The following is a 25,108-nucleotide window of genomic DNA, read 5'->3' as shown; positions in this document are numbered from 1 at the left end:
TACATTGAACGTGTAAATATATACGCATGTACTGCAAATAATTTTCCAGACACGCATTTCGCAACCCACCTCAATACCTCCTATGACCCACAGTTTAACTAGGGTGCACGAAAAAGGAAAATCAGCACTGATAGATAAACTCTCTCTCGCACGCGCACCCTGAGCAAGAGTGTGCCAAGACCTCTTAATATTACACATGTAGTCACGTCGTATTTTCCGCTCGAGTCCTTCCTGACCTCCAAACAGTTATTAAAAATAACTGCTTGCCCTTTTCTTCTAACTTTACACTTTTGCTGTTCGGTTCGCAAACTAGCAACCCTAGCTTTAATAGACGCTGAAATTCAGCCAATCGCCGCCGGTGTTTGGTCGCCTGCTGAACCAATATATGTCTTGATCAAGCTGCAGGGAAACGCCCCCATTTTTGCTCTTCCAGTAAAACTGAGCTGTTGGATTATGTCAGAACCACGTTCTGTGGTCAGAATCGTGGTTTTGACACAACCGCAGTCCATGGACGCAACACACTGTCTCATTAATAGTAATAGTAAGGCGAGGCCAAAATCGTCATGACCGTCTCTCCTTCTCAGAAGTTTTCCTTTACATTTAATATACGACGTGATAAGCCAATGGGCGACGAAAAAACTTTAACAGGGTTCCGCCTCCACTCTTTCCTCAAGTCATGATACGAATACGATTTTTGATTGACTTCAACAGATGTCTACTTAGCGGTTGCACATTACTCTCCGGAGTGCAACAGCACCGCAACGTGAGTATTATGGTTATTTGTTCTATGTTTCTTCGTACTGTAACGTGTTTTATTTGTGATATTCGTAATATAGGGAGCATACCTGCGTGTTAATGTTTAAACGTTTATGGGAAGTAGCATTTGCTGTTCTGATTTAGCTGACTTCTGTGAGCAAAATTAACTGAGAAGATCAAGTTTAATTTAGCGATATATAACGTGTTAGCATATGCCTACGAGTTTAATAATAGCGTCATTTCTTTTTATGTATTTGTTTATTTTTTGGTGGCGTAAAGTCATCCGTTTGTGCGTCTGCGCGTACGTATTTGGGTTCACAAGTGCCTACTGAGTGTTTGTGATGGGATGTGTTTTTCGAAGTGATTTTAGTTCCTGGATGCGCGAACAGAAAGTATTTCAGTCGATTCTTTCGAGACTAAAGAGTAGTCTACGTGCAAAACGTCACGGATAGGCAAGATGCCTGTCACATCTAAATAAAATGTTTTCAAACCGTACATGCTTTTTTTGTCGCGGCCAAATATCTTGATCCGTTGAGGTTGTTGAAAACACGTATTCAACCTGTAGCACAATTATTTTGTGTTTTCACATATTCCAACATAGTACAGGCGCGACGCATTGCCATTTGTATCATTTAACTCTATTTTTCGCCATTCGTTGAGCACACGGGATTCAGATGATCTCACGCACCTGTCAGTCAACAATTTAAACAATTTAAATAATGTGACATTTTTCTAAACGGACCGTTTGTCATGCAGCACATTACGTAATAAATGAAAACATCAGTAATCTGATTGAAAGGCCTGGGATGTAACGGCATGCTTAACTATTTTTGACATTATATGACATTAAGGGGGTAAGTCCTCCTTCAGTGGACAATAAGTGTATTAAGAAGAATTAACAGCTTATTTCTATTCAGAGGTTATAGGGATAGCAACCAGCATACACAGTGGGTTCCCAGAGTGGAGTTTGAAAACCCTTGGTTTAAATAATGTGTAGTTACCACATTGCGCATACTTTAACCGACCGTCCTGTCTGCAGTACAGTAACCACTGCAGGTCTTTAAGAGGTATATTATCTTCATAGCATATTGCTAATACCACCACTTAATATTTTATTCATGGGAACATTAAGACGCTGAGGACGTCCATTATAGTGTACATTCACAAGCAAGAGTAGCAGTGGTTCTTTGGGGAAAGTTACTTTTTATAGATTTGAAGCCCCGCGAGTCGTGTCATCAGAGTGCACTTTCAGTCGGCGCTGGTTGAAGGCCTTGTCCTTCCTGAATGTGAAACGTTAATTTCTCGTCCTGGTGTCTTAACTTGCCCTGGGCAGTGTCGTAAATCGCATTGCAGCGTATAGTCCCGACCACTTCTCACTGAGCCGGCTGTTTCGCAACAGCGTACATTACTAATTGTGCATTCATGTGTGAGTGACTGTTGAGTTGGCATATATTTGAGAATATCCCGTGTCTAGGAACACAATAGGACGTCTCTGAGAATATTCTGTGTCTCAATGTGGAATAATGATGTGAGAAATGGACTTGTAACTCCATAGTTTCCTGAACTGCTCCAGTGAAAGTACTGTTGAATTTGAATGTATAAATGGATCGAATGTAAAATAATGTTTGCTGTGTAAGTCCCTCAGGATACAAGAGTCTGCTAAATGTAGATGTCTTTTCTTTTTTTCTTTTTCTTGGAGGACTGATAAAAATGAAACCGACAATTTGTCAATTTGCAAAAGAGGCTGTATAACGGTAATGGATAGCTGAGTTGTTAAAATGAATAGGGGGTATGATTTGGAAATATAGTAGGTATGTAGGACTGAGCAATTATGTGGATTTGTATGTTTTGATGTAAGTCTAGTAATGTTTGGTATGTATGGATGTTTTGTATTTATGTTAGGATGTTTTGTGTGTGATAAATGTATAGGATGTCATGTTCTTATAATGAAACAAAAATAAAATCATACAAAAAAACTAAATGTAGATGTCTAAATTTCTCTGGAAGTGGGCGGGGTTAACTTCCTCCTTCTCTGTCCGCATGCTAGTCTCCGCAAGTCCTAAAAGTTCTCAAGTCCCGTCCTTTGCCTGGTCTGTGAAGCCTGGACAGGTGAAGACTGTACGGCAGGAACCTGACCTGCTCTGTCAGTAGTTACTTCAGATTGGTGAAATAGGGAAGGGGGGTGGGTCTTCTGGAAATTGGGACAGAGCTTTGCTCTTGAGCAATCGGCCATTTTTCAGCAGCTCCTGCCCAACCCAACGCTCAGCCCGTATGTGAGCAACAGGCCTTCTGTCACACTCTCTCCTCCCTCCTGTTATCCACAGTTTCCTCTCTGTGTGGTAATGCACAGTATATACTTAATATTATTTAGTCAACCTTCATTGTAGCATAGCCTTCTGTGATCCTCCAAACTCTATATGGGCTCGCCGCTCTTACTAATGCATAGATCAAGGCTCAGGTTCAGTCTACCTGTAGTGTTGACCAGACCTGGGTCAAATACATATATATTTTTTTGGATTAAAATACTTTTCTATGCTTTATTGATCTTGTCTGGTGTATTGGAACCAATGAAATACTCTCAAAAAGTGCAAACCCTGCCTTCTGGTCATATTGGCAGGCTCAATTATTATCAGGCAAGATCAATAGAGCACAGAAAAGTATTTGAATCCAAAACTAATACGTATTTGACCCAGGTCTGGTGTTGATTGTGCATAGCATTCAGCAGGAAATTGAAAAGTGTGTTCCGGTGGGGGACGCAGTTCCAGAATCCATTATGATATCAGAGTTATTTTGATTTGAAATGGGCCAGTTACTCATTAAGTGTTGTTCTGGCCACCTGTCCGGTATCCTGTCCACCTCTCAGCTCTTAACAGACGAGCATAAAGTGAATCGCTGTTAAAATGACTCCATTTTGCTCCATTTTTTTTTCTTGCAGTTAGATCAGGGGGTGTCAAATTCCAGTCCTGGAGGGCCACAGTATCTGCTGGTTTTGGCATGTTTCAGCACAAGTGATTAATTTAAGCCTTTGATTGGCTGAAGAGTCCACACACCTTGTTCTCAAGGCCTCGGTTGGCTGTTGATTGAAAGGAAACATAAATACCTACAGACGCTGTGCCCCCCCCCTCCCCCACCCACCCAGGCCTGGAGTTTACACCCCCTGAGTTAAACATTGGCTTTGTTTTACCCGCGTTTACCCATACTTAATTTGTGACACTGCTGTTGGATAAATAGACATTTGTTCAACAGAACTTATCATCCACGATCACATAGCTAAATTCTGAAAGTTAATATCGAGGATTGCTCGGTCAAGGAATAGTGTTTTGGTTGTCTCGTTTTATCAGTTTAAAGGTGAAGGCTATTCGCAGCAGGCGATGGCTGTGATTGTCTGCGATGACAGGGCCAGGAATTGGCCTGTCGCGTCCTTTAAATTTACACCTTTACATTTTTTACTTGTATAAAGGGGGAAAAAAAGCAGAACAAAAAAGCTGCAACGCGGTTTTGAACTAGCGACGATGCCTAGCGCTGTCAACAAGGTCGAAGGTCACGGTGTGTTCTTTTTATAGATGTTGCGAGTTTGATTGGTGGATGCCCTTATCAGCAGGGATATTTGGGCCTTTATTCACTTTAGTGTGATTGGCTGTTTGTGGAGTTCTGCCCCGTGTGGAATGTAGCTCTGCCCTTTGAACAGTATGGCCAGTCCGGAAGAATCTAGTGCTGCCCTGGGGACAGTGTGGCCAGTCTGGAGGAATATAGTGCTGCCCTTTTTCACAGTATGGCCAGTGTGGAAGAATCTAGTGGTGCCCTTTGGGACAGTATGGCCAGTGTGGAAGAATCTAGTGGTGCCCTTTTTCACAGTATGGCCAGTATGGAAGAATCTAGTGCTGCCCTTTGGGACAGCATGGCCAGTCCAGAAGAATCTAGTGCTGCCCTTGGGACAGTGTGGCCAGTCTGGAAGAATCTAGTGGTGCCCTTTTTCACAGTATGGCCAGTATGGAAGAATCTAGTGCTGCCCTTTGGGACAGTATGGCCACTGTGGAAGAATCTAGTGCTGCCCTTTTTACACTATGGCCAGTGTGGAAGAATCTAGTGCTGCCCTTGGGACAGTGTGGCCAGTCTGGAAGAATCTAGTGGTGCCCTTTTTCACAGTATGGCCAGTGTGGAAGAATCTAGTGCTGCCCTTTTTACACTATGGCCAGTGTGGAAGAATCTAGTGCTGCCCTTTGGGACAGTATGGCCAGTGTGGAAGAATCTAGTGCTGCCCTTTGGGACAGTATGGCCAGTGTGGAAGAATCTAGTGGTGCCCTTTTTCACAGTATGGCCAGTATGGAAGAATCTAGTGCTGCCCTTTGGGACAGTATGGCGGCTGTGGAGGAATGTAGAGCTGTTCTTCGAGATGTTTTAGCCGCTGCGGATTAATACGGCGCTGTCCTTTGAGGTGGCGCGGTGCAGCCGCTCTTCTTTCTGATGTATGGCTGTTGGCAGCCGTCTGATGAGGCCGCATATTTGCACGTTTGTAGGTGAGCCCCCCCCCCTCCCCTCCCCATACCTAGAGCCATGCCGTCTGGGGTCCCATGTCTGGGTCACATAAGGTACCTTTCAGTAACGGTTGAGTGGGGGCAGGGAGCTGGCTGGTGCTGCTGACCTCTTCTGTGCTCTCTCTCTCTCTCACTGTTTTTCTCTTTCCTCCTCTCTCTCTCTCTCTCCCATCCTCCTTCTGTCCCTCTCTCTCTCTCTCTCTCTCTCAATTTCAAAATGCTTTATTGGCATGGCACGATATTTCTTATATTGCCAAAGCACAAAAGTGAACATATACAAAGGAACGCATCGTCATAAATCCAGACAAACGGTGTACAGACAAGTATGGGCCTATCCTAATATGCTCACTTGTTGTCCCTCTGTTTATGGTAAGCTGTTATGTAATTTGCAGCCAGTCCAATACATTTTCTGTTCTCCTAATCATTAGGGTAGCTTTTGGTGGTCATTTACAGTTTCAAATTCTGGGCATGTTTTTATTAATTTGGGGTAGAAGTTCTCTCTTTTGTCCTGGTAAGTTCCACACATTGTTAGGAAGTGCAGCTCTGTCTCCACCACTCCCTGACTGCAGTGTGAGCACAGTGAGCACAGTCTGTCCTCTCTGGGCAGCCGGGTCTGCCTGTGTCGGCCTTATTTGATGCCCAGGCTGTGCTCACAGAGTCAGTACATTGTGAAGGTTTTTCTCTGCTTACTATCTGTCACCATGGTCAGGTAATCGGCCATGGTGTATAGTCTGTTCTCTCTCAATTTCAATTCAATTTTCAATTCAAAAATGCTTTATTGGCATGACAAGATACAACTTATATTGCCAAAGCACAGAAAAGAACATATAAAGGACATACACCATTGAACACATGAACATATACGTGGACATATAGGCTTACCCAAATAGGCTCACTGGTTGTCCCTCTGTTTATGGCAAGCTGTGATGTAATTTGCCACTAGTCTGATGCATTTTTTGTGTTCTCCTAATAAGTAGGAAAAAATCGCTCTCTCACTCTCTCTCTCATCTCCTCTCTCCTCTCCTTGTCTGTCTCTTTCTCTCTCTCTCCCCCTCCACTCTGAAGGGTCCTGCCGCAGTAATGTATTGACGGTGTTATTGATGGCGTCTCGCGTGATGTCAGTGTTAATGGATCCGTATCCGGACAGTCAGTGTAAATATCCGGCTGTTTCCATGTTAGCTGGGGTGTGTACGGCATATCGGTCCAGGGATACCCAGTATTTTTCTGAGAAAGGTCACCGGGTGTGCAGACTTAGCTAGCCCAGGAGTAGCAAACCTCATTCAAGTAAGCATGGTTTTGACTGAAGATTGTGATTCATCGATATTCGTCCAATCGGGGTTTCTAGTGCTGGGACTAGGGCTAGGGCTTTGCGCATACCATAGCAAGACACTAGGATGGCTGCTACTCCCGAGCAACGCTTTTAACCACGTAGGGTGGTAGCCTACATTAATACACATTTATTTGAAATAAAGTATGATTAGATTCTTCTCAAGTAGAAATGCAACTTGAGCCGACCAGAGGAGGATGGGATCCCCGCTTGAGCCTGGTTCCTTCCGAGGTTTCTTCCCATCTGCCACAGGAAGTTTTTCCTTGCCACTGTTTCTTTAGGCTTGCTCCTGTGGGGGTCTAGGCCAGGGATGTCTGTGAAGCGTATTGTGAAAATTGCTGTGAAATACGCTATACAAATAGAATTTGATTGAACTTTGAACTGCGGTAGTCTGTGCTTTGTACAGAGAGGTGAGGTCCGGATGTGTGTTAGGCTGCCTGCCCGTACATGACCCGAGGTTTCCTTCCCAATTACCAGCTCCCCAGCTTTTTTGGTGTTGGCCCGGGGGGGAGGGGGTTTAGCCTGCTGAATCACGGCATAGACTGGGGAAATCGAGCCCCTTTCATTAGGGTTGAGATTCAGAACATTATGTACCGGATGTACTGGGAGAGTCCGTGGGAAGAATGGAACTCTGAACTTGCATGAATTCAAGTGTGACCCGGGGATGTTATTCTCTTCACATGTGAAGTCAAACGTAGCAAACGTATTGTCAGTGAACAGGTCTTCGAAAAAAACAAGGCCATTTCTGTGCCACAACTTAAATGCTGAGTCCACTTGTGATGGTAAGAAAAGACTGTGAAATGTTAATGGAGAAAAGGCATTTGCTTGACGAAAACTGAAGTTCTTCCTAAACTGATTCCAGATTTCTGTACGCTAGGATTTGCCCGAAGGCTATGAAGGCCCGACTTAATCAATCATGGAGCTGCAGTCCAGAATCCCAATTTCTGCTATATGTCTGCTGACCTCTCCACTACCTTTGGGGTTCCAATGGGGGTCAAAGGTCGTGGGAAGGTCAGTAGTCATATAGAAGTTGGGAGGCTGAACTGCAGCTCCATGATAGACCAAGTTGGGCCTTCTTGGACTGCAAATGTGGTTATCCAGTAAGGAAACTGACATATATTTGCTGTCCAGTGATAATCTGAAAAATGAGGCACACTTAATCCACCTTCTGATTTTGACCTCTCTGAAGAAAGGAATGTTAATATGCAGATCAGGAGGGTGTGGCCTCCAGGTTGTGTCAGGGCGGGGGTTTGACCGAGCAGAGGGTGGGGGTTGGAGCGGACCGCTCGCTCAGGGTGGGGAGGTGGGGCCAGCGCTCCAGGGATCAGCCAATCACGTTGAGCGCCAGCCTCCGGCGGTTTCCGGTCGGAGAACGCGAGCGGCGACGCGCTGATCCCGTCCGTGTGATCTTTCTCTCCCAGCATGCCTCTGGCTCGCAGCCTCTCGGTGACCTCGTTGTCGGGGCTGGAGGAGTGGGACGAGGAGTTTGACTTGGAGGATGGCGTGCTGTTCGAGATTGCCTGGGAGGTGGCGAACAAAGGTACCTGACCCCCGGAACCCCCCCCCCCCACCCACCCCCCCGCCCTCTTTCCGTTCCACCCCGCAGGGACACATCCAGCAACACTATCGCCATCTTTCTCTCTCTCTCTCAAATTCAAATAAGCTTTATTGGCATGACGTACATATATATACATATTGCCAAAGCGTAGCTACAACAAACAATAAAGATATGAACAGAGTACAAATATGTGTGTGTGAGTGGTATTTGTGTATGTTAGCAGGTGTAATGTAAAGTGTAAATTTGGTGAAACAGTGAAAATATAATTTAACAATAATTAAGAAAACTATACAAAAATTAATTAAAAAAAAAAAAGATTTTTTTCTCTCTCACATTCCAGTTCAGATATACCTGCTGTAAATGAGGGTGCTTTGACATGGCATTGCCAATGCGACTATTCACATAAAATTGAATCCAATAACAACAGTTTCAACAGTTTCCGGTCTGAGAAGTGCTGATGACCCTGCGAGTGACCCCTCTTTCCCTGACCCCTCCCTCAGTGGGCGGGATCTACACCGTGATCCAGACGAAAGCGCGGCTGACTGCCGAGGAGTGGGGGGAGAACTACTTCCTGGTGGGGCCCTACACGGAGAGCAACGTCCGCACGCAGGTGGAGCTGATCGAGCCCACGAACCCCGCCCTGAAGAGAACCATCGACAAGATGAACAGCAGCGGGTGCAAGGTCAGCACACGCACGCACACACATACATGTATGCGCACACACACACACACACACATGTATGCGCACACACACACACACAAATTATTGAATGTAGACACACACACATGCATGCATGCACATGCACGCACACCCTCGCTCACACACACACACACATATGCACACACATGCACACCACACACACGTATGCACTCGCTAACACACACCCCGCACACACACACACACACACAGGCCCTCGAATGACCTCCAGAGGTCATCCACAGATCCTTCTTGCTCTTTTCCTCTCTGGCTGCTGTGGAATTTAAGCCCCCTGTCCCCCTGGCTCTGGCCACGCCCCCCCGTACCCCGCCCCTCTCCCTCCTCCCTGTTGCCCGCTGCTCTTTGTACCCCGGTCTGTTTTTCCCAGAAGCACCCAGGTCACCCAGCTGGTATGTGCGCTTTAAAGGTTAGCGGTTGTATCAGTGACACACACACACACAACCGCCGCTCACACCACGTCTATTTCTGGGTGATATCTGGGGCTCTCTTTCTCTCTCTCTCTCTCCCTCTCTCCCTCTCTCCCCCTCTCTCTCTCTCCCTCTCCCTCTCTCTCTCTCTCCCTCTCCCTCTCCCTTTCTCTCTCTCTCTCTCTCCCTCTCCCTCTGTGTAATCACACCCAGGGCTTCTCTCTGTCCGATGGCACGTACACCTCGCTCAAATTCAAACCCGGATAGCTTTATTGAGACGGTCACGCTCAGCGCACGAGCTCAGGGACCGAAGGAATGCACTGACGTCATCGCGCCGTTTGTGGAAGAGCGAGGGAGGTCTTCCTCGCCGCCGTCGCCCCAGGCTTGCTCTCGAAGCCTCGGCCCACAATTCCTGTAGTGCTTTGAGTGATTGGTTGTCTGTGAGGAGCTTTAAAACTGCACTGAGTTGCATATTCAAGTGTGTGTGTGTGGGGAGGGGGTGGGGGGGACAGGAGGGTTTACCTTTATCGCTTTCTCCGTGCTGTTTATTTCCTTTCCTAATTTCCCCGAGTCATTTCTGTGTGTCCCATGAGAAACAGCCCGGCTAAACTTTTGTTTCCAAAAATGAATTGGGGGGGGAAAAAATCACTTTGGCAAGCTTTAGGTAAGCCGGCCCTCTCCACAAATGAATCCTGGCGCGTTCGGTGCCGTTACTTGGCAACGTCGAATCAGGGTCAGCGTGTTCGGTCCCTGCTACGTGAAGTATTTATATGACTTCTGTGGAGTGGAGAGGGGTTAAAGTTGAGTAGGAGTTCAGTGAAGATAAACAGTGCTTTATTTTGTTTTGCTGCGGTTCCTTTGTTGTATTATCTTACCTTTTTACCTCTTCTCTTTCATTCCTGTGCTATTGAAGGTGGAGGCTGGGTTTAATGCTTAACTGCCTCTCCCTCTCCCTCTCCTGCTCTCTCCTTCTCTTTCTCTCACTCTCTCTGCCTCCCTCTCTCCCCCTCTCACTCCTGCTTTCTCCTTCTTTCATGCCCTCTCTCTTTCCCCTCTTTCACTGTTCCTTTCTCTCCCTCTATCTGCTGGTGGTTTTAAATTCAACGGCCTTTCCCTATCTTATTTTTAGTTAAACAGAGAGCCAACTTTGAGTGAGTTTGTGATTTCTAACAATAAATAATAATTTTTTTTTTTGCTTTTCCTTTATGGAGGTAAGTTAATGCTGGATTGTACCTGATTCAGAGCTTCCACACCATAATTTCTTTTCTAAATTCTCCTTGCACGTCAGGTACACTTTTACATAATATTGACTCTCAATTTTCTACGATCAGTGACCCTCACAATATATTATGTTTTATTTTAGTCGTGCGATCTGAGCATGCTCAGTCTCTAGCAGCGTTCCGTTAAAGGTGAAAAACATTCTCTTTCTTTCCGTGATGGACCAAAGTAAGCGAGTAAATGCACCAGCCTATCTATGTATTTCCCTCGTAGGCTGTTCATATAGCGGGCAACTGCCCACGATTTTTTTAGAAACGCCAGGCACTTTTTACTGTTGCTACAGTTTGCACGTGTTATTTCAGTCATTTCCAGCTAATGTGATTTATTTGGCTTTTTTCAGTTTTCCTCATTTTTCTACAACTTTGCCTTGACTGCTCTGGGACCTCAGCCAATATTTTCCGTGACCCAGGCTTACCGATCAGTAATCTGTAGTATTTCCCTCTTATAATTAACCAGAAATTATCATTTCACAGCTGTTCTTTTAAAAACAATTATTCTGCGTGTGCATGCCCCAGGACCCCCAGAGAGGGCTGTACTTCTTGAAGTCTATGCATTTCAACCCCCTCCCCCAATATTCAAGTTAAAGTTACCCCCCTTTTATACACCGTTCCATCGTTCATTGGGTGAAGGATGCAGAAAAATGCACACGATGAAACTGGAAATCGAGAAATCTAAGTTTGCACAGGACGAGAAATTTAGAAGAAAAAAAGGCTTGCTAGCCTCGGCTCTTTGCCCAGGCTAGCAAGCGATATCTTTGATGGGCTGAATCGGCTCGTTGACCAAACCGCAAGCTAGTTCGCTAAGCTCTGCGCAGTTCATTAGTTAGCTGACATGAGGTTCGGCTTCATATCACCATAAATAGAAATGTTCAGCACAATTTTATATTTTATATTTTGAGTTTCACATACGTTTTGTTGAATAACGTCCATGTCCGTGAGGACCTTGGCAGCGTGTGTGTAGTCTATGCTGTAGGTTTGCCATGTGCTTCAGTTCTTGGCCTAACCAGTTTTTTTACAGCCAACCCAAATATTGATTTCTGGCTGCGCCGCTGGGTTGCAGTCCGCATTACTGTACAACGTGTAAACAAAGCGTGAAGCTAGCCACTCAAGTGTGCTTGCAGCTCGGTGCTCAGCGAGCTTGGATTTGATAAAGGTGAACCTGTCATGTACCGTACAGCTAATTGGCTTGCTAATAATTTTATTTGCACCAAGGTGCGGGACATTGTTGTCAATCATGACGTCATTGCAACATTGCCAGTTTGCTAGCCCCCCCCCCCACCACTTCAAAACTTGTTCTGGTGCCACTGGGCGTCAGTGCCCTGCATGCGCAGTGCTCCCCCTTGCTGATCTGCCGTCCCTGCCCCGCCCCCCCAGGTGTACTTTGGGCGCTGGCTGATCGAGGGCAGCCCCTACGTGGTGCTGATTGACGTGGGCTTCACCGCCTGGTCCCTGGACAAGTGGAAGAGCGAGCTGTGGGAGACCTGCGGGATCGGGGTGCCCTGGTTCGACCGCGAGGCCAACGACGCCGTCCTCTTCGGCTTCCTCACCGCCTGGCTCCTGGGGGAGGTCAGCCGCCGCTAACGCCGCGAGGGGAACGTGCTCACAGCGCTCGAAACGCAACCGATTTACATCACATCACATTACAGGGATTTAGCAGACGCTCTTATCCAGAGCGACTTACACAACTTTATACATAGCATTTACATTGTCCATTTATACAGTTGGATGTATACTGAAGCAATGCAGGTTAAGTACCTTGCTCAAGGGTACAACAACACCCCAAGTATTTAACCTGTGACCTTTAGGTTACAAGGCCAGCTCCTTACCCATTATACTACACTGCCACCCTATTTACCAAACAGTTTGCGCTATAATGCACATACAGTGCTGCAGAGGTGGACAATCCAGGTTCAGAAAGTAAAAGTCCATCCCAGGATTTTGCTAATGAGCACCATTCTTCAGCCAGGAGGTAGAGCTAAATCAGCTGGCTGAGTTCAGGGCTGGATGAAATACATGGCAGGACTTTTACTTTCTGACCCCTGGATTGTCCACCTCTGCACTGCTGTAACTGACTGTGCTCCCAGTGTGTTAATGCACAGAAGTGACCTGACAGTGGATATGTACCCCCCCCCCCCCACACCCCCCTCAGTTCGCAGCGCAGTGCGAGGACCCCCCCCATGTCCTGGCGCACTTCCACGAGTGGCTGGCGGGGCTGGGCCTGGTGCTGTGCCGCCACAGGCAGCTCCCCGTGGCGACCATCTTCACCACCCACGCCACCCTGCTGGGGCGCTACCTGTGCGCGGGAAACGTGGACTTCTACAACAAGCTGGACGAGGTACAGGGGTGTGTGAGTGTGTGTGTGCGTGTGAGCGTGTGTGTGTGTGTGTGTGTGTGAGAGCGTGTATGTGTGTGTGTGTGTGTGTGTGTGTGTGTGTGTGAGAGCGTGTGTGTGTGTGTGTGTGTGTGTGTGTGTGTGTGTGTGTGTGTGTGTGTGTGAGCGTGTGTGAGCGTGTGTGTGTGTGTGTGTGTGTGTGTGTGTGTGTGTGTGTGTGTGTGTGTGAGCGTGTGAGCGTGTGAGCGTGTGAGCGTGTGTGTGTGTGTGTGTGTGTGTGTGAGTGTGTGAGCGTGTGTGAGTGTGTGAGCGTGTGTGAGTGTGTGAGTGTGTGAGCGTGTGTGAGCGTGTGTGTGTGTGTGTGTGTGTGTGTGTGAGCGTGTGTGTGAGTTAGTGTGTGTGATGTGTGAGTGGAGGTGTGTGTGTGTGAGAGTGTGTGTGTGTTGTGAAGCGTGTGTGTGTGAGCGTGTGTGTGTGTGTGTGTGTTGTGTGTGTGTGCGTGTGTGTGTGTGTGAGCGTTTGTGGAGCATGTTGAGAGCGTGTGTGTGTCGTGGAGCTGTTGCGGCGTGAGCGTAGTGGTGAGCGTGTGTGTAGCGTGTGTGAGCGGTGTGTGTGTGGCGTGAAGTGTGTGAGCGCGTGTGTGAGCGCGTGTGTGAGCGCGTGTGTGTGAGTGAGTGAGTGTGAGAGTGTGTATGTGTGTGTGAGAGCGTGTGTGTGAGCGTGTGAGCTTGTGCGTATGTGAGTACATTTATGAGGGTGTGCCTCCTCTCTCTCCTCAGTTTAACCTGGACAAGGAGGCGGGCGATCGGCAGATCTACCACAGGTACTGCCTGGAGAGAGCAGCCGCCCGCTGTGCCCACGTCTTCACCACCGTCTCCCAGATCACCGCACACGAGGCTGAGGCCCTGCTCAAGAGGAAGCCCGGTGAGAGGGAGGGGGGGAGGGAGGAGAGGGAGAGGGAGAGAGGGGGAGGGAGAGAGAAGGGGGCAGAGAGAGGGAGGGGAGGGTAGAGAGAGAGAGAGGGATGAGAGACAGACAGATGGACAGAGTCAGAGACAGACAGACAGACAGATGGACAGACAGAGAGGGAAGAGTGAGCAACGTGAGCGTGAGTTTGAACGTGAGCGTGAGCAGGACTGTCATGTTTCCTGTTTGCTTTGGCGGTCCTGCTTTGGTTGTCCTTCCAATGAAGCCCTATTTATTTGAATTACGAGTTGGCCTATGATAGCCAATAACTGCGATTGGCCGATGGTTTCAGAAGGGGAGGAGCCGGTGGCTGAGGTGGAGCTGATTTGAATACAGGTGCTGAGTGAGTCAGTAGCTGGTCTCAGCATGCAGTACTTGAGTTGACCAGTAGAGGGATCCCAACCCACAGGATTATCATGGTTTGTTTGGCAGGAGTGAGAGTTTGGCAGGGCTGTTTGGTTCTCTTGTCGAACATGTAGGCGTGTCATCATGAGTTCTGCTCCCACTTCAGCTCTGTACAGCCTGCCTGCCAGCGGCCAGTCACAGATCCCTGGGGGCCGGGAGAATATACTGCAGCTCAGCCATGCACTGCACAATAAACAAGTGTTTCAGTCTTGTAATGAGAAACTTATTTCTCTCTCTCAAATCGAAAACATTAGCTTGTTTTAAGTTATTTTTTGCTTGACAAGTAAAATTGCCTCACCCCATGGACAAATCTTGAAATGAGTCAAACTATCTCACCTCATTGGTAATCTTTTTGTCTTATTTAGCCAAAGGGTAATTGAAATAAGATTTGATGTCTAAATATAAGGCTAAAGTGCTTGTTGAGATAGACATTTTTTGGTTTTTGCAGCTTAGAAGTAGAACAGCACCCCCTGCTGGAGCTTGGCTACCATTTTTTTAGTCTTGGTGGCAGCTGTCAATCTTAATTCCAGTGTGTAACACAGTCATGACCCCTGCATACAGCACAGTGTGCAGCACAGTCGTAACCTCTTGCGTACGGCACAGTGCTTTTCCTTCATGCTGCGCTCTCCCCCCTCGCAGACATCGTGACCCCCAACGGGCTGAACGTGAAGAAGTTCTCGGCCGTGCACGAGTTCCAGAACCTCCACGCCCAGAGCAAGGCCCGGATCCAGGAGTTCATCCGGGGACACTTCTACGGGTAACCAGCGCGAGTGTGTGCGGGGGAGTGTGTGTGTGTGTGTGTGTGTGTGTGCGGAGGACGCACGGGCACACATCACGGCGTTTAGTGCCAGTAAACTTTGATCACCCACGAGTTCGCGTGGGTTTCTCGGGATCTTTAAACAACCAATCGTTGGTGTTCCTCAGTCTTGTGGAAGCATGTTGTTCTTTCTAGAATGTGCACCCTTGCCTCACGTTGTGCGAGTCGTTCTTGCTGCAAATCAGCGTATCGTTGTAGTCACTGTGGTGCAATAATTTCAGTGTACTCATTACGTTGTAGACATTATAGTGCAGTCGTTAAGGTGTAGTCATTAAGGTGTAGGAATGATGGTGTAGTCATTAAGGTGTAGATGTTATGGTGTACCATTTGTACTGTGGAGCAGCCCTGGGTTACCCTAGCCCAGGGGTGCACAACAAGGGCCGATCCGTTTCAGGATTTTGCGCCGACTTCTCTTCTTAATTATTCCGTTAGCTCAATCATATCTTGATCTGAAAACTGCATAAGCACCAGCTACAGCTGCACACTGCAAGCGTATCCTAAAGAGTTTACTGGGCTCGAGTCCAGGAGTTAACCAGCCTAGTTTATAGAGCTGTCAAAAAACTAAAACTACGGTAATTGGTTGGAACAAAAACTAGCATGCACACCGGCGCCCCAGGACTGGAGTTGTGCACCCCTGCCCTAGCCCCAGATAAAGCCTTCGTGTACATTAGCCCTGGAGCAGCCCTGGTGTGAGCTTTGCTATAAGAAGCCACCAGACGGGGCGCTGTGTGGTGCAGGCAGCACAGCGGGTTCGGTGTTTGTGTGTGTGTGTGCAGGTTCCGGCCGTGCTGTGTAATTTGCCTGTAGTGGGACACTGTGCTGGAGGAGCTCACTGACGCGTGTGCTTGCGTGTTTGTCCATTCACAGCCACCTGGACTTTAACCTGGACAAGTGTCTGTTCCTCTTCATCGCCGGGCGATACGAGTTCTCTAACAAAGGGGCCGACATCTTTCTAGAGGCACTTGCCCGGCTCAACTACCTGCTCAGGGTCTGTACTGCCGTGCTGTCTGTACTGTACTGTCTGTACTGCCATGCTGTCTGTACTGTACTGTCTGTACTGCCATGTAGTGTCTGAGTCTGTCTGTAGGTACTGTAATGTAGTGTGTGTGAGTCTGTCTGTACTGCCATGCTGTCTGTACTGTACTGTCTGTACTGCCATGCTGTCTGTACTGCACTGTCTGTGCTGCCATGTAGTGTCTGAGTCTGTCTGTAGGTACTGTAATGTAGTGTGTGAGTCTGTCTGTACTGCCATGTAGTGTGTGACTTTGTCTCTGTCTGTATTACAGTGTACAGCTTCGTGTTTGTACTGCGTTGTACTGTTAGAGAATCTTTGTCTGCACTGTGTTCATCTTTGCGTGTCTCCAGGTCTGTGCCATAATCTGATTTGTTGAATTTTTGTGTTTGTACTGCAAATCTAGTTTCACTGCTTGTTTTCTCTGTTCCTAGAAACTTTTGCTTTATGATCATATGATCATATGTATGCATTTGAAGTGCAAACATATGTGGCATTTAACTATGGAGATAATGATGGAGGTTTGTTCTTAATCGTTCCTCTCTCTTAATAACCCACTCTTCCCTCTCTCCTCTCTCCATCACTCTCTTCTCTCCCTCCCTCCTTTCCTCTCACAGGTGAACCACAGTGAGGTAACTGTTATAGCCTTCTTCATCATGCCCGCCAGAACCAACAACTTCAACGTGGAAACACTGAAGGGGCAGGCCATCAGGAAACAGCTCTGGTAATGCTACTCTCTGCCAACAGAATCACGCTAGAACCTCAGCCATAGTGAGACCAGTAAAAAACAATTCAAAAATAAAAAACAATTCAAAATCAGACAAAAAAGCAGATCTTAGCACTGCTGAGTCTGGGGGACAACTGTTTGATATAGAGAATGGCGGGATTAAAATCAATTTGCAAAAAGGCTAAAGATAGCCAATCACGGAAAGGAAAGTGTGTCGCTCGGAAAAGCCGACTGAAAAAAGAATAATGAGTGTTCTAAGGACATTTCACTTACGGTTGGTTTGATTGTTCATTTAAGCAGAGCTTCTAGCTAAAAAAAAATGAGAGTAGCCGATTAAATAAGCAATAAAAAAAGACAACAGTAATATAAAAACTTCAGTAAATGGTTTATAGTCTTTAATTTGATGTATTTTGGCTTGTTCAAAAGTACAAAAAGTACAACGGTGTTCCAAATGAATTCCAATCCTGGTGAATTTGCACCTCAGAGGTTCTGTTTTAACATGATTATCTCGTATGGTATTACAGTAGTGAGCTTTATTATTTATTACCGGTAACTCTGTAGATCCGAGATTCAATGAGTAGATCCAGTCAGGTGCTAAGAATTCTGTAAAGACACACAGGCGGATTGTAAAGGATACCTGATGTTTTTCCGTGTACAAGAGATACAAAGTACCAACTTTCCTAGGTCATAGTTTAGAGGTACAGGGGCCTTGTAAGGTCTCGTCTTATGGAAAAGTGCAAGGAAGGACACGGTAACAGTACATTTCGATAGAAAATTCGATGGCATTTTATCGCTGTTCGTCAAGCTGTGAAACCTCAAGCCCTCCCCCAAAATGGTAAATGGTAAATGGACTGTATTTATATAGCGCTTTTATCCAAAGCGCTTTACAATTGATTCCTCTCATTTGCCAGAGCAGTTAGGGGTTAGGTGTCTTGCTCAAGGACACTTCGACACGCTCTTACCTCCTGAGCCATATCGCCCATGGCTGACACCAAAATGGCTGACACGCAGAGAGCTCTGACAGGAGGGAAGCAATGAGGAGCGCGTGGGGTCGGACGGCTTTGTGATCAGCGTGTCTCTCTCTCTCTCTCTCTCTCTCTCTCTCTCTCCCTCTCCCTCTCCCTCTCCCTCTCTCCCTCCCTCTCTCTCTCTACGAACAGGGACACGGCGCACACGGTGAAAGAGAAGTTCGGGCACAAGCTGTACGAGTCGCTGCTCGGGTAAGAGTCGCCGCCCGTTACCGCCGTTACCACCGTTACGGCGATACGCCAGTGACGCCGCCGCTGGTGGAGCTACGCTCGCGCACACGGCTAATTTTCTCAAGGCTCTTATTTCAGTTCATTTTATGTTGTATTGACAGAACAGTATTTTAAAATCTATTTTGAGAGAACTATCACTTAAATTTTGAGAAAACAGCGATTGTATATACTGGTATTGCCTATGTGAGGTACATAAAGTATGTATACATCTGTCTGCATTCTCGCTCTCTCTCTCTCTCCCTCTCTCCCTCTTCCTCTTCCTCTCTCACTCTCTCTCTCTCTCTCCCTCTTCCTCTCTCACTCTCTCTCTCTCTCTCCCTCCCTCTCTCTCTCTTCCTCTCTCACTCTGTCCCTCTCTCCCTCTTCCTCTCTGTCTCTCTCACTCTCTCCCTCTCTCTCTTTCTCAGGGGTCAGTTGCCAGATGTGTCTAAGATGCTGGATAAGGAGGACTTCACCATGATGAAGAGGGCCATATTTGGGAGCCAGAGGCAGTGTCAGCCCCCCATCTGCACCCACAACATGCTGGAGGACAGCACTGACCCCATCCTCAACTGCATCCGCCGAATCGGGCTGTTCAACAGCTCAGCGGACCGGGTCAAGGTGTGGTCACGACCCAAACATTACACCCCAACACACAACCCAGATTACACCCTAAAACACAACACGTATTACACCCCAAAACACAACCCGCATTACACCCCAAAACACAACTCTCATTACACCCTAAAAGAACCTGCATTACACCCTAAAACACAACACGTATTACACCCCAAAACACAACCTGCATTACACCCCAAAACCCAACCCGCATCACACCCTAAAACACATCATATCGTTCATAATTTCAGCACGTGGCGAATGGTGCTAATTCAGAATAGTTTACGCTGTTATCAGGCGCTACCGGTCTGACCCCAGTTTTACTGCGCATCCCTAATCCGAACCGTGTGATCCTCTCCAGCAGTGCTAACGCGCTCATAGCGCCCTCTGAAATACGAGCCGTTTAACACCCGTGGCTAAATAAAGCCGCGCTTCCTGTCGCGTGACTGGGAGAAGGGCAGGCCTCGGAGTGCCGTGTGACCCAGTTGCCGAGTCAAGGTGACATTGCCGGAACGCAGGCCTTACGATGCCTTATAGCGGCGGGTCCCAACCTCGATCCTGAAGCGGACCCCCATGCGTGTGCTGGTTTTCGTTCCAACCGCAAATGCAGTTCCAGAATTTATAACGAGTTGTTAATTTTTCTTAGTTAGGTGCTCTTTGTGTTTAGAGGGATCATTTAACTTCTTCAACCACATTATGTAAGAAATAGCTAAGCGTTCCATGAAGAATAAAATTCCAATGTCCATACTGTGCTTATTGTGCTACGTTGCAAAAAAACTACGTTAAAGGGTAAGTTATTTTTAACGGATCAAATTAAAGACTGAGGTCAGTCAATAGGCTTCTAATTGGTCAAAGTGTGGACACCTGGCCACTAAAACTAGCCATCTGGAAGAAAATGAAGAATTCAAAGACAAAGAAAATGATAACAAGCCAAACCTGCAGTGTGTCAATGTCAATAATTAAGAAAAATGAACAACTTGTTCAAATTCTGGCATGGCAATTGCGGTTGGAACGCAAACCAGCATACACAGGGGTTCTACTGAGGTTGGGAACCACAGCCTTATAGCACCCTGCAAAACCAAGTCAAAGAACAGCCATGTAACATTGGCTTCTCCAAAAGGAAAGCTAAGGCTAAAGTTAGCTTTAAGGTTAGCAGGAAACGTAAGCCCTGAAATAATCAGACATTTTTGGTACTTTGAGCTCTGTTTATTGACAGTGATGGAGGCTGACTCCAGTTCTCCTCGCTGTATTGGCTGTTTTCTGGAGTGACTTCCTGTTTCCTGTTCAGGTGATCTTCCACCCGGAGTTCCTGTCCTCCACCTCCCCGCTCCTCCCCATGGACTATGAGGAGTTTGTGAGGGGCTGTCATTTAGGAGTATTCCCCTCCTACTATGAGCCCTGGGGCTACACGCCAGGTGAGTCTTCACACAGTGCAGTGTGTGAGTGTGTGTGTGTGTGTGTGTGTTCTGCAATTTGTGTGTGTGTTCTGCACGTGTGCATACTGTATGTGTGTACGTTCGTGTGGACTGTGTGTGTCTCTGTGTGTATATGTATGTATACTGTCTGTGTGTACTGAATGTGCATGTTTGTGTGTGTGTGTATTATATGTGTGTATACTGTATGTGTATGTTTGTGTGGACTGTGTGTGTGTATGATCAGTCAGTGTGTGTTCCTCCCTTACCACTTTCTCCCCTCTCTCTCCCTCCTCTTCTCCCTCTCTCCCCCCCACTGTCTCCCTCTCTTTCCCCTCTCTCTCACCCCCACTGTCTCCCTCTCCCCCCCTCCTCTCTTCTCCCCCCTCTCTCTCTCTCTCTCTCTCTCTCTCAGCGGAGTGTACGGTGATGGGTATCCCCTCCATCTCCACTAACCTGTCTGGTTTCGGCTGTTTCATGGAGGAGCACATTGCGGACCCGTCCGCTTACGGTGGGTCCCTCAGCTGTCCTGTTCCTCACTGAGGCCCGTCAGAGCACCGCTGCCTCCTCCCTAAATCATATCTACCCCCCCCCCACCTCAGTCACGTTCAGTGAGTGCTTGTTCTGAAAGCAGAATTAGCAAGAAGAACGAGGACAAAACTTACATTGGAGTTCAATTGAACTACCCTTTCTCTCCCTCTCCCCCCTGTCCCTCTTTCTCTCTCTCTCTCTCCCTCTCTCCCCCCTACCCCTCTCTCTCTCAGGGATCTACATTCTGGACCGGCGGTACCGGGGTGTGGATGACTCGTGTAACCAGCTCACCTCCTTCCTGCTGCAGTTCTGCCAGCAGAGCCGGCGGCAGCGGATCATCCAGAGGAACCGCACCGAGCGCCTCAGCGACCTGCTGGACTGGAGATACCTGGGCCGGGTCAGAGGGGGCGGGGCCGGGGGGGGCGAGGGCAGGAGGGGGGCGGGGCCGGGGGGAGCAGAGGGGCAGGGCAGCGGATCATCCAGAGGAACCGCACCGAGCGCCTCAGCGACCTGCTGGACTGGCGCTACCTGGGCCGGGTCAGAGGGGGCGTGGCTGGGGCTCAGAGGGGGGCGAGGGGCAGGGGGGGTTAAGGGGGGCGAGGGGGCAAGGGACAGGGAGCGAGGGCTGGAGGGCTGCGGGGAGGGGGTGAGGGGGGGTGGGAGGCATGGGAGTGTGTGTGTGTGTGTGTGAGGGTGTGAGAACAATATTCTGATCTTCTGACCTGTGCCCTCCCCCCTCCCCCCCTCAGTTCTATATTGCAGCCCGTCACATGGCCCTGGCCAAAGCCTTCCCTGACACCTACTGCTATGACCCCGATGAGCCTGCTTCTGTAAGTCTGAGCGCTGGTGTGTGTTAGCACGTGTTAGCATTAATGGGGGCTGTGTACACACGTAGACAGGAAGTGTATGTACGACTACTGAGCGCTAGCTTGTGTTAGCGTTAATGAGGGCTGTGTACACACGTAGACAGGAAGTGTATGTATGACTACTGAGCGCTAGCTTGTGTTAGCGTTAATGGGCCCGGTACACACTAGACAGGAAGTTTGATGACTGCAGCTGTCGTAATGGGGCTGTGTCACGTGACAGCAGTGTAGTGACACGTGAGCGCTGCTTGTGTTTAGGTGCTGGCCAGCGCAGGTGTTGTTGTATAGCTAGCGTGTTAGCGTTAATGAGGGCTGTGTACACACGTAGACAGGAAGTGTATGTATGACTACTGAGCACTAGCTTGTGTTAGCGTTAATGAGGGCTGTGTACACACGTAGACAGGAAGTGTATGTATGACTACTGAGCGCTAGCTTGTGTTAGCGTTAATGAGGCCTGGGTACACACGTAGACAGGAAGTTTGAGTGCTGGCATGTGTAACTGAGCTGTGTAGGGTCAGTGTGAGGTGAAGATGGGCTGCACGTTTTTCCGGTCCGATGGGCCAGCGCCAGGGTTTTGGAACTTGCTGAGGTTTCCGTGGCGATGACAGATGTTTGCTGTGTGTTGTGTTAGCCACTGCGCGCATGGTTACAAGGTTAACTGACTGTGACCTCCCCGCCCCCCCACCCCACAGACTCAGGGCTTCCGTTACCCCCGCCCGTCCTCCGTGCCCCCCTCCCCCGCCCTGTCCCGCCACTCCTCCCCGCACCACAGCGAGGCCGAGGATGACGACGACGAAGAGCGGTACGACGAGGAACTGGAGGCGGAGAAGGACCGGATGAACATCCGCCAGCCCTTCTCCCTCCCGCTGCGGAAGAGCAGCCTGCCGTTCTCTCCGCCCCCCCCGGTCTCCGACGGCAGCAGCCCCCCCGGCTCCCAGCCCAGCTCCACCACCAGCTCCCAGCCCAGCTCGCTGTCCAGCGAGAAAAACTGAGCACTTACACACACACACACACACACACACACACGTACACGCACACACACACACACACACACAAACCAGCTCCCAGCCCAGCTCGCTGTCCAGCGAGAAAAACTGAGCACTTACACACAGACAGGCACACGCACACACAAATACACACACGCGCACGCACACACAGAGACACACACATATACACTAGCTCCCAGCCTAGCTCGCTGTCCAGAAAGAAAAACTGAACACACACACACGCACACACACACACCCATAAGCAAATGAAAAGTCAGCATTCAGGCTCACATGTTACAGTTGAGTGATTTTACACAGGACTACAATGTAGTGTTGCACAATATATCTAATCACAGTTTTTATAAGAATAGTCAACACCATGGAACATTTTGGCATTCTTTCATTTTTTATTTATTTAATCATACCTGGATGTGGTAGTAAACAGCCAAACATCAGGAGTCATGTGGAATGCTTCAGGGGAAAAAAAAAACGTCATCACTGAGATGTATTGGGTGTTGATAAGACAGCCAATCAGCAGCAAGGCCTTGTGACCATGTGATGTGTTTTTTCAGTAACTTCCGCATCAGGTACGGTTAAAGAAAACAAGTCGAAAGATCGCTCTGACTATTCTCATTATGCTTATAAACCACAATTAAATATATTGTGCAGACCTACAGAAGTGCAGGAAACCATAGTATTACAGTGTTAGAGAGCCATGAAGTCTATGCAAACAAAAAACCCCACCATGTACGTAGCACATGAAATCAATCAACACTCTTGTTTTATGTGTAGAGACACAAACTACTGTTTTATGCTTTCATCCTGAAGTCAGTCTAGTGACATTGAACTAGGAGGAGAAGTTAACTTATTAAATATAGATATAGTGAGATAGAATAATATATTTGTTTGTCTTTAACCTGTTTAACCAGTGACTTCCCAACCTGAGCCTGATTGATCAGTTGGAACCCTGGTTTTTCAGTAGAGAGGCAGTCACCGTTGTTACGCCTCTGAGAAAATCCCTGTGCTGCTCAATTCTGAGGCTTTGGGAACGCACCTGACCATGAAAGAGTTTGACCGCACCACGATCACATTACAAACCGTAAGACCGTGAGTTTGATCACTGACAGTGAGCGAAGTTTGACCTCAGCATGACTGTGTTACAAATTGTAAGACTGAGTTTGATTACTGACCGTGAGAAGAGTTTGACCTCAGCATGAGCGTGTTACAAACCGTAGGAATGCGCATTTGATTCCTGACACTGAGCAAAGTTTGACTTCACCGCGACCACGTTAAAAAACCGTACGACAGCACATTTGATTGCTGTAAGTGAGGAATTATCACCTCCGAGCCACTAGGAGGCAGCACTGAGCCGCCTAAATCCATGACAGACGGGCTGTTTCTGCAGCACAACCATGCTGCTGCGGTTTGTTGGGGAAACGTGGTGAGGGTCCACTGCCGTCTGTCCCCAGACACCGCCCGCGTTTCCTGAAAACACCGCGTGGAAACGGAGGGACAAACTAAAAATCCAAAATTTAAGAAACGTTTTCGTTGTCTATTACAAATATGCAGTTCCTACATGCAGTAAATAATTTTATAATAAATGTCCTATAAACAAAATGGCATGTATGAGTGTGCTGATACTTCTCATAAAAAATTTGTACTTGAAGTATATACTCTTTAGATTTTGGATTAGGAAGGTGCCGTTTCCTCCCACAGTTGAGAGTATTAAGGCTCGTTGCCATCCTAGATGACTGCAGAGTGGAGGTCCTCATACTGGTCTTGGTGCCATACGTAGCCAGAAAGCTTGCTGCCTTTTCTTCTGAGAAGCACTAAACTGAAGCACATCTCTCCATGCTGCATGTAATAAAGAGTGCCTTATCACGTGGTCCTTCCAGACGTCCAGTCAGAGCGCTTTAATTCCGCCACACTGGCAGAGATTAGCTGAAAGTGCATAAGCCCGGTTGTCCCGTCCCACACTGTAGCAACGAGACAGCCTAGAGTCTGGACCCTCAAACCGGCCGCAAACTCTCGTCGGTGGGCAGCGTCGAGTGTGCGCGCGCGCGTGTGTGTTAGCGCACTTTATTAGTGAGAATCGCTGTGTCTGCGTGAGCTTGTGAGCGCCGACTTGCCCATTGCTGTGTCCTACGGACCAGTTTAGAAGCTGGCGCGGGAGTCACCCTCTCTGAAAACGGCTTTCAGCCAAGGGATGTGCGGCTGTCGGAGGATGGACAGGAGGGCGGGGTGGACAGAGAGAGAGAGAGAGCAGTTAACGTCAACTGCGCCGACATTTACTTCAACTGTTTGAGACTGTGTACGTTCAACTGCTTGGGTTTCGATGTTTGTGTTGCTGTCGTATTCCGAATGACTTGAAAATAAAGTCGAAGTGCTAACAGCGGCGAGTCGAGCGGTGTTTCCTCAGCAGGGACAAATGCATTCGGTGTGCACACCTGCGTTGACGTGATTATTTGGCAGACGGGCTCTGGGCCTGGCGCCCGTCCAGTCCTCCCGCTTGAAGGATTAAAACAATTAAAATAATCTCGGTTGAACGTAATCCCGCCAAATGGCCCCCTGTTTCACATCCCGGTGTTTTTTTTCCGTGTACGCGACAAGGGTAGCCGAATCA

General features: G+C 48.0%; 1 protein-coding gene across 1 annotated transcript; it reads left to right on the top strand.

Annotated features, from left to right (window-relative positions):
* Nucleotides 1-574: 574 nt before the first annotated feature.
* gys1 (glycogen synthase 1 (muscle)) lies at nt 575-24,877 on the top strand. Its single transcript, XM_064314587.1, has 16 exons — nt 575-763; nt 8,040-8,158; nt 8,677-8,858; nt 11,953-12,144; nt 12,728-12,913; nt 13,690-13,834; nt 14,921-15,038; nt 15,966-16,086; nt 16,728-16,834; nt 17,998-18,057; nt 18,504-18,696; nt 19,982-20,108; nt 20,521-20,616; nt 20,870-21,033; nt 21,386-21,466; nt 22,192-24,877. Exons 2-16 carry the CDS (start codon nt 8,041-8,043, stop codon nt 22,489-22,491), a joined length of 2,190 nt encoding a protein of 729 aa, XP_064170657.1. The 5' UTR covers nt 575-763; nt 8,040; the 3' UTR covers nt 22,492-24,877.
* The last annotated feature ends 231 nt before the right edge of the window (nt 24,878-25,108 follow it).

The sequence above is a fragment of the Anguilla rostrata genome, chromosome 17, assembly GCF_018555375.3.
Source record: "Anguilla rostrata isolate EN2019 chromosome 17, ASM1855537v3, whole genome shotgun sequence".
Lineage (NCBI taxonomy): Eukaryota > Metazoa > Chordata > Actinopteri > Anguilliformes > Anguillidae > Anguilla > Anguilla rostrata.
The sequence above is the reverse complement of the archived record's forward strand: the minus strand, read 5'-3'. Positions and strand labels throughout refer to the sequence as shown.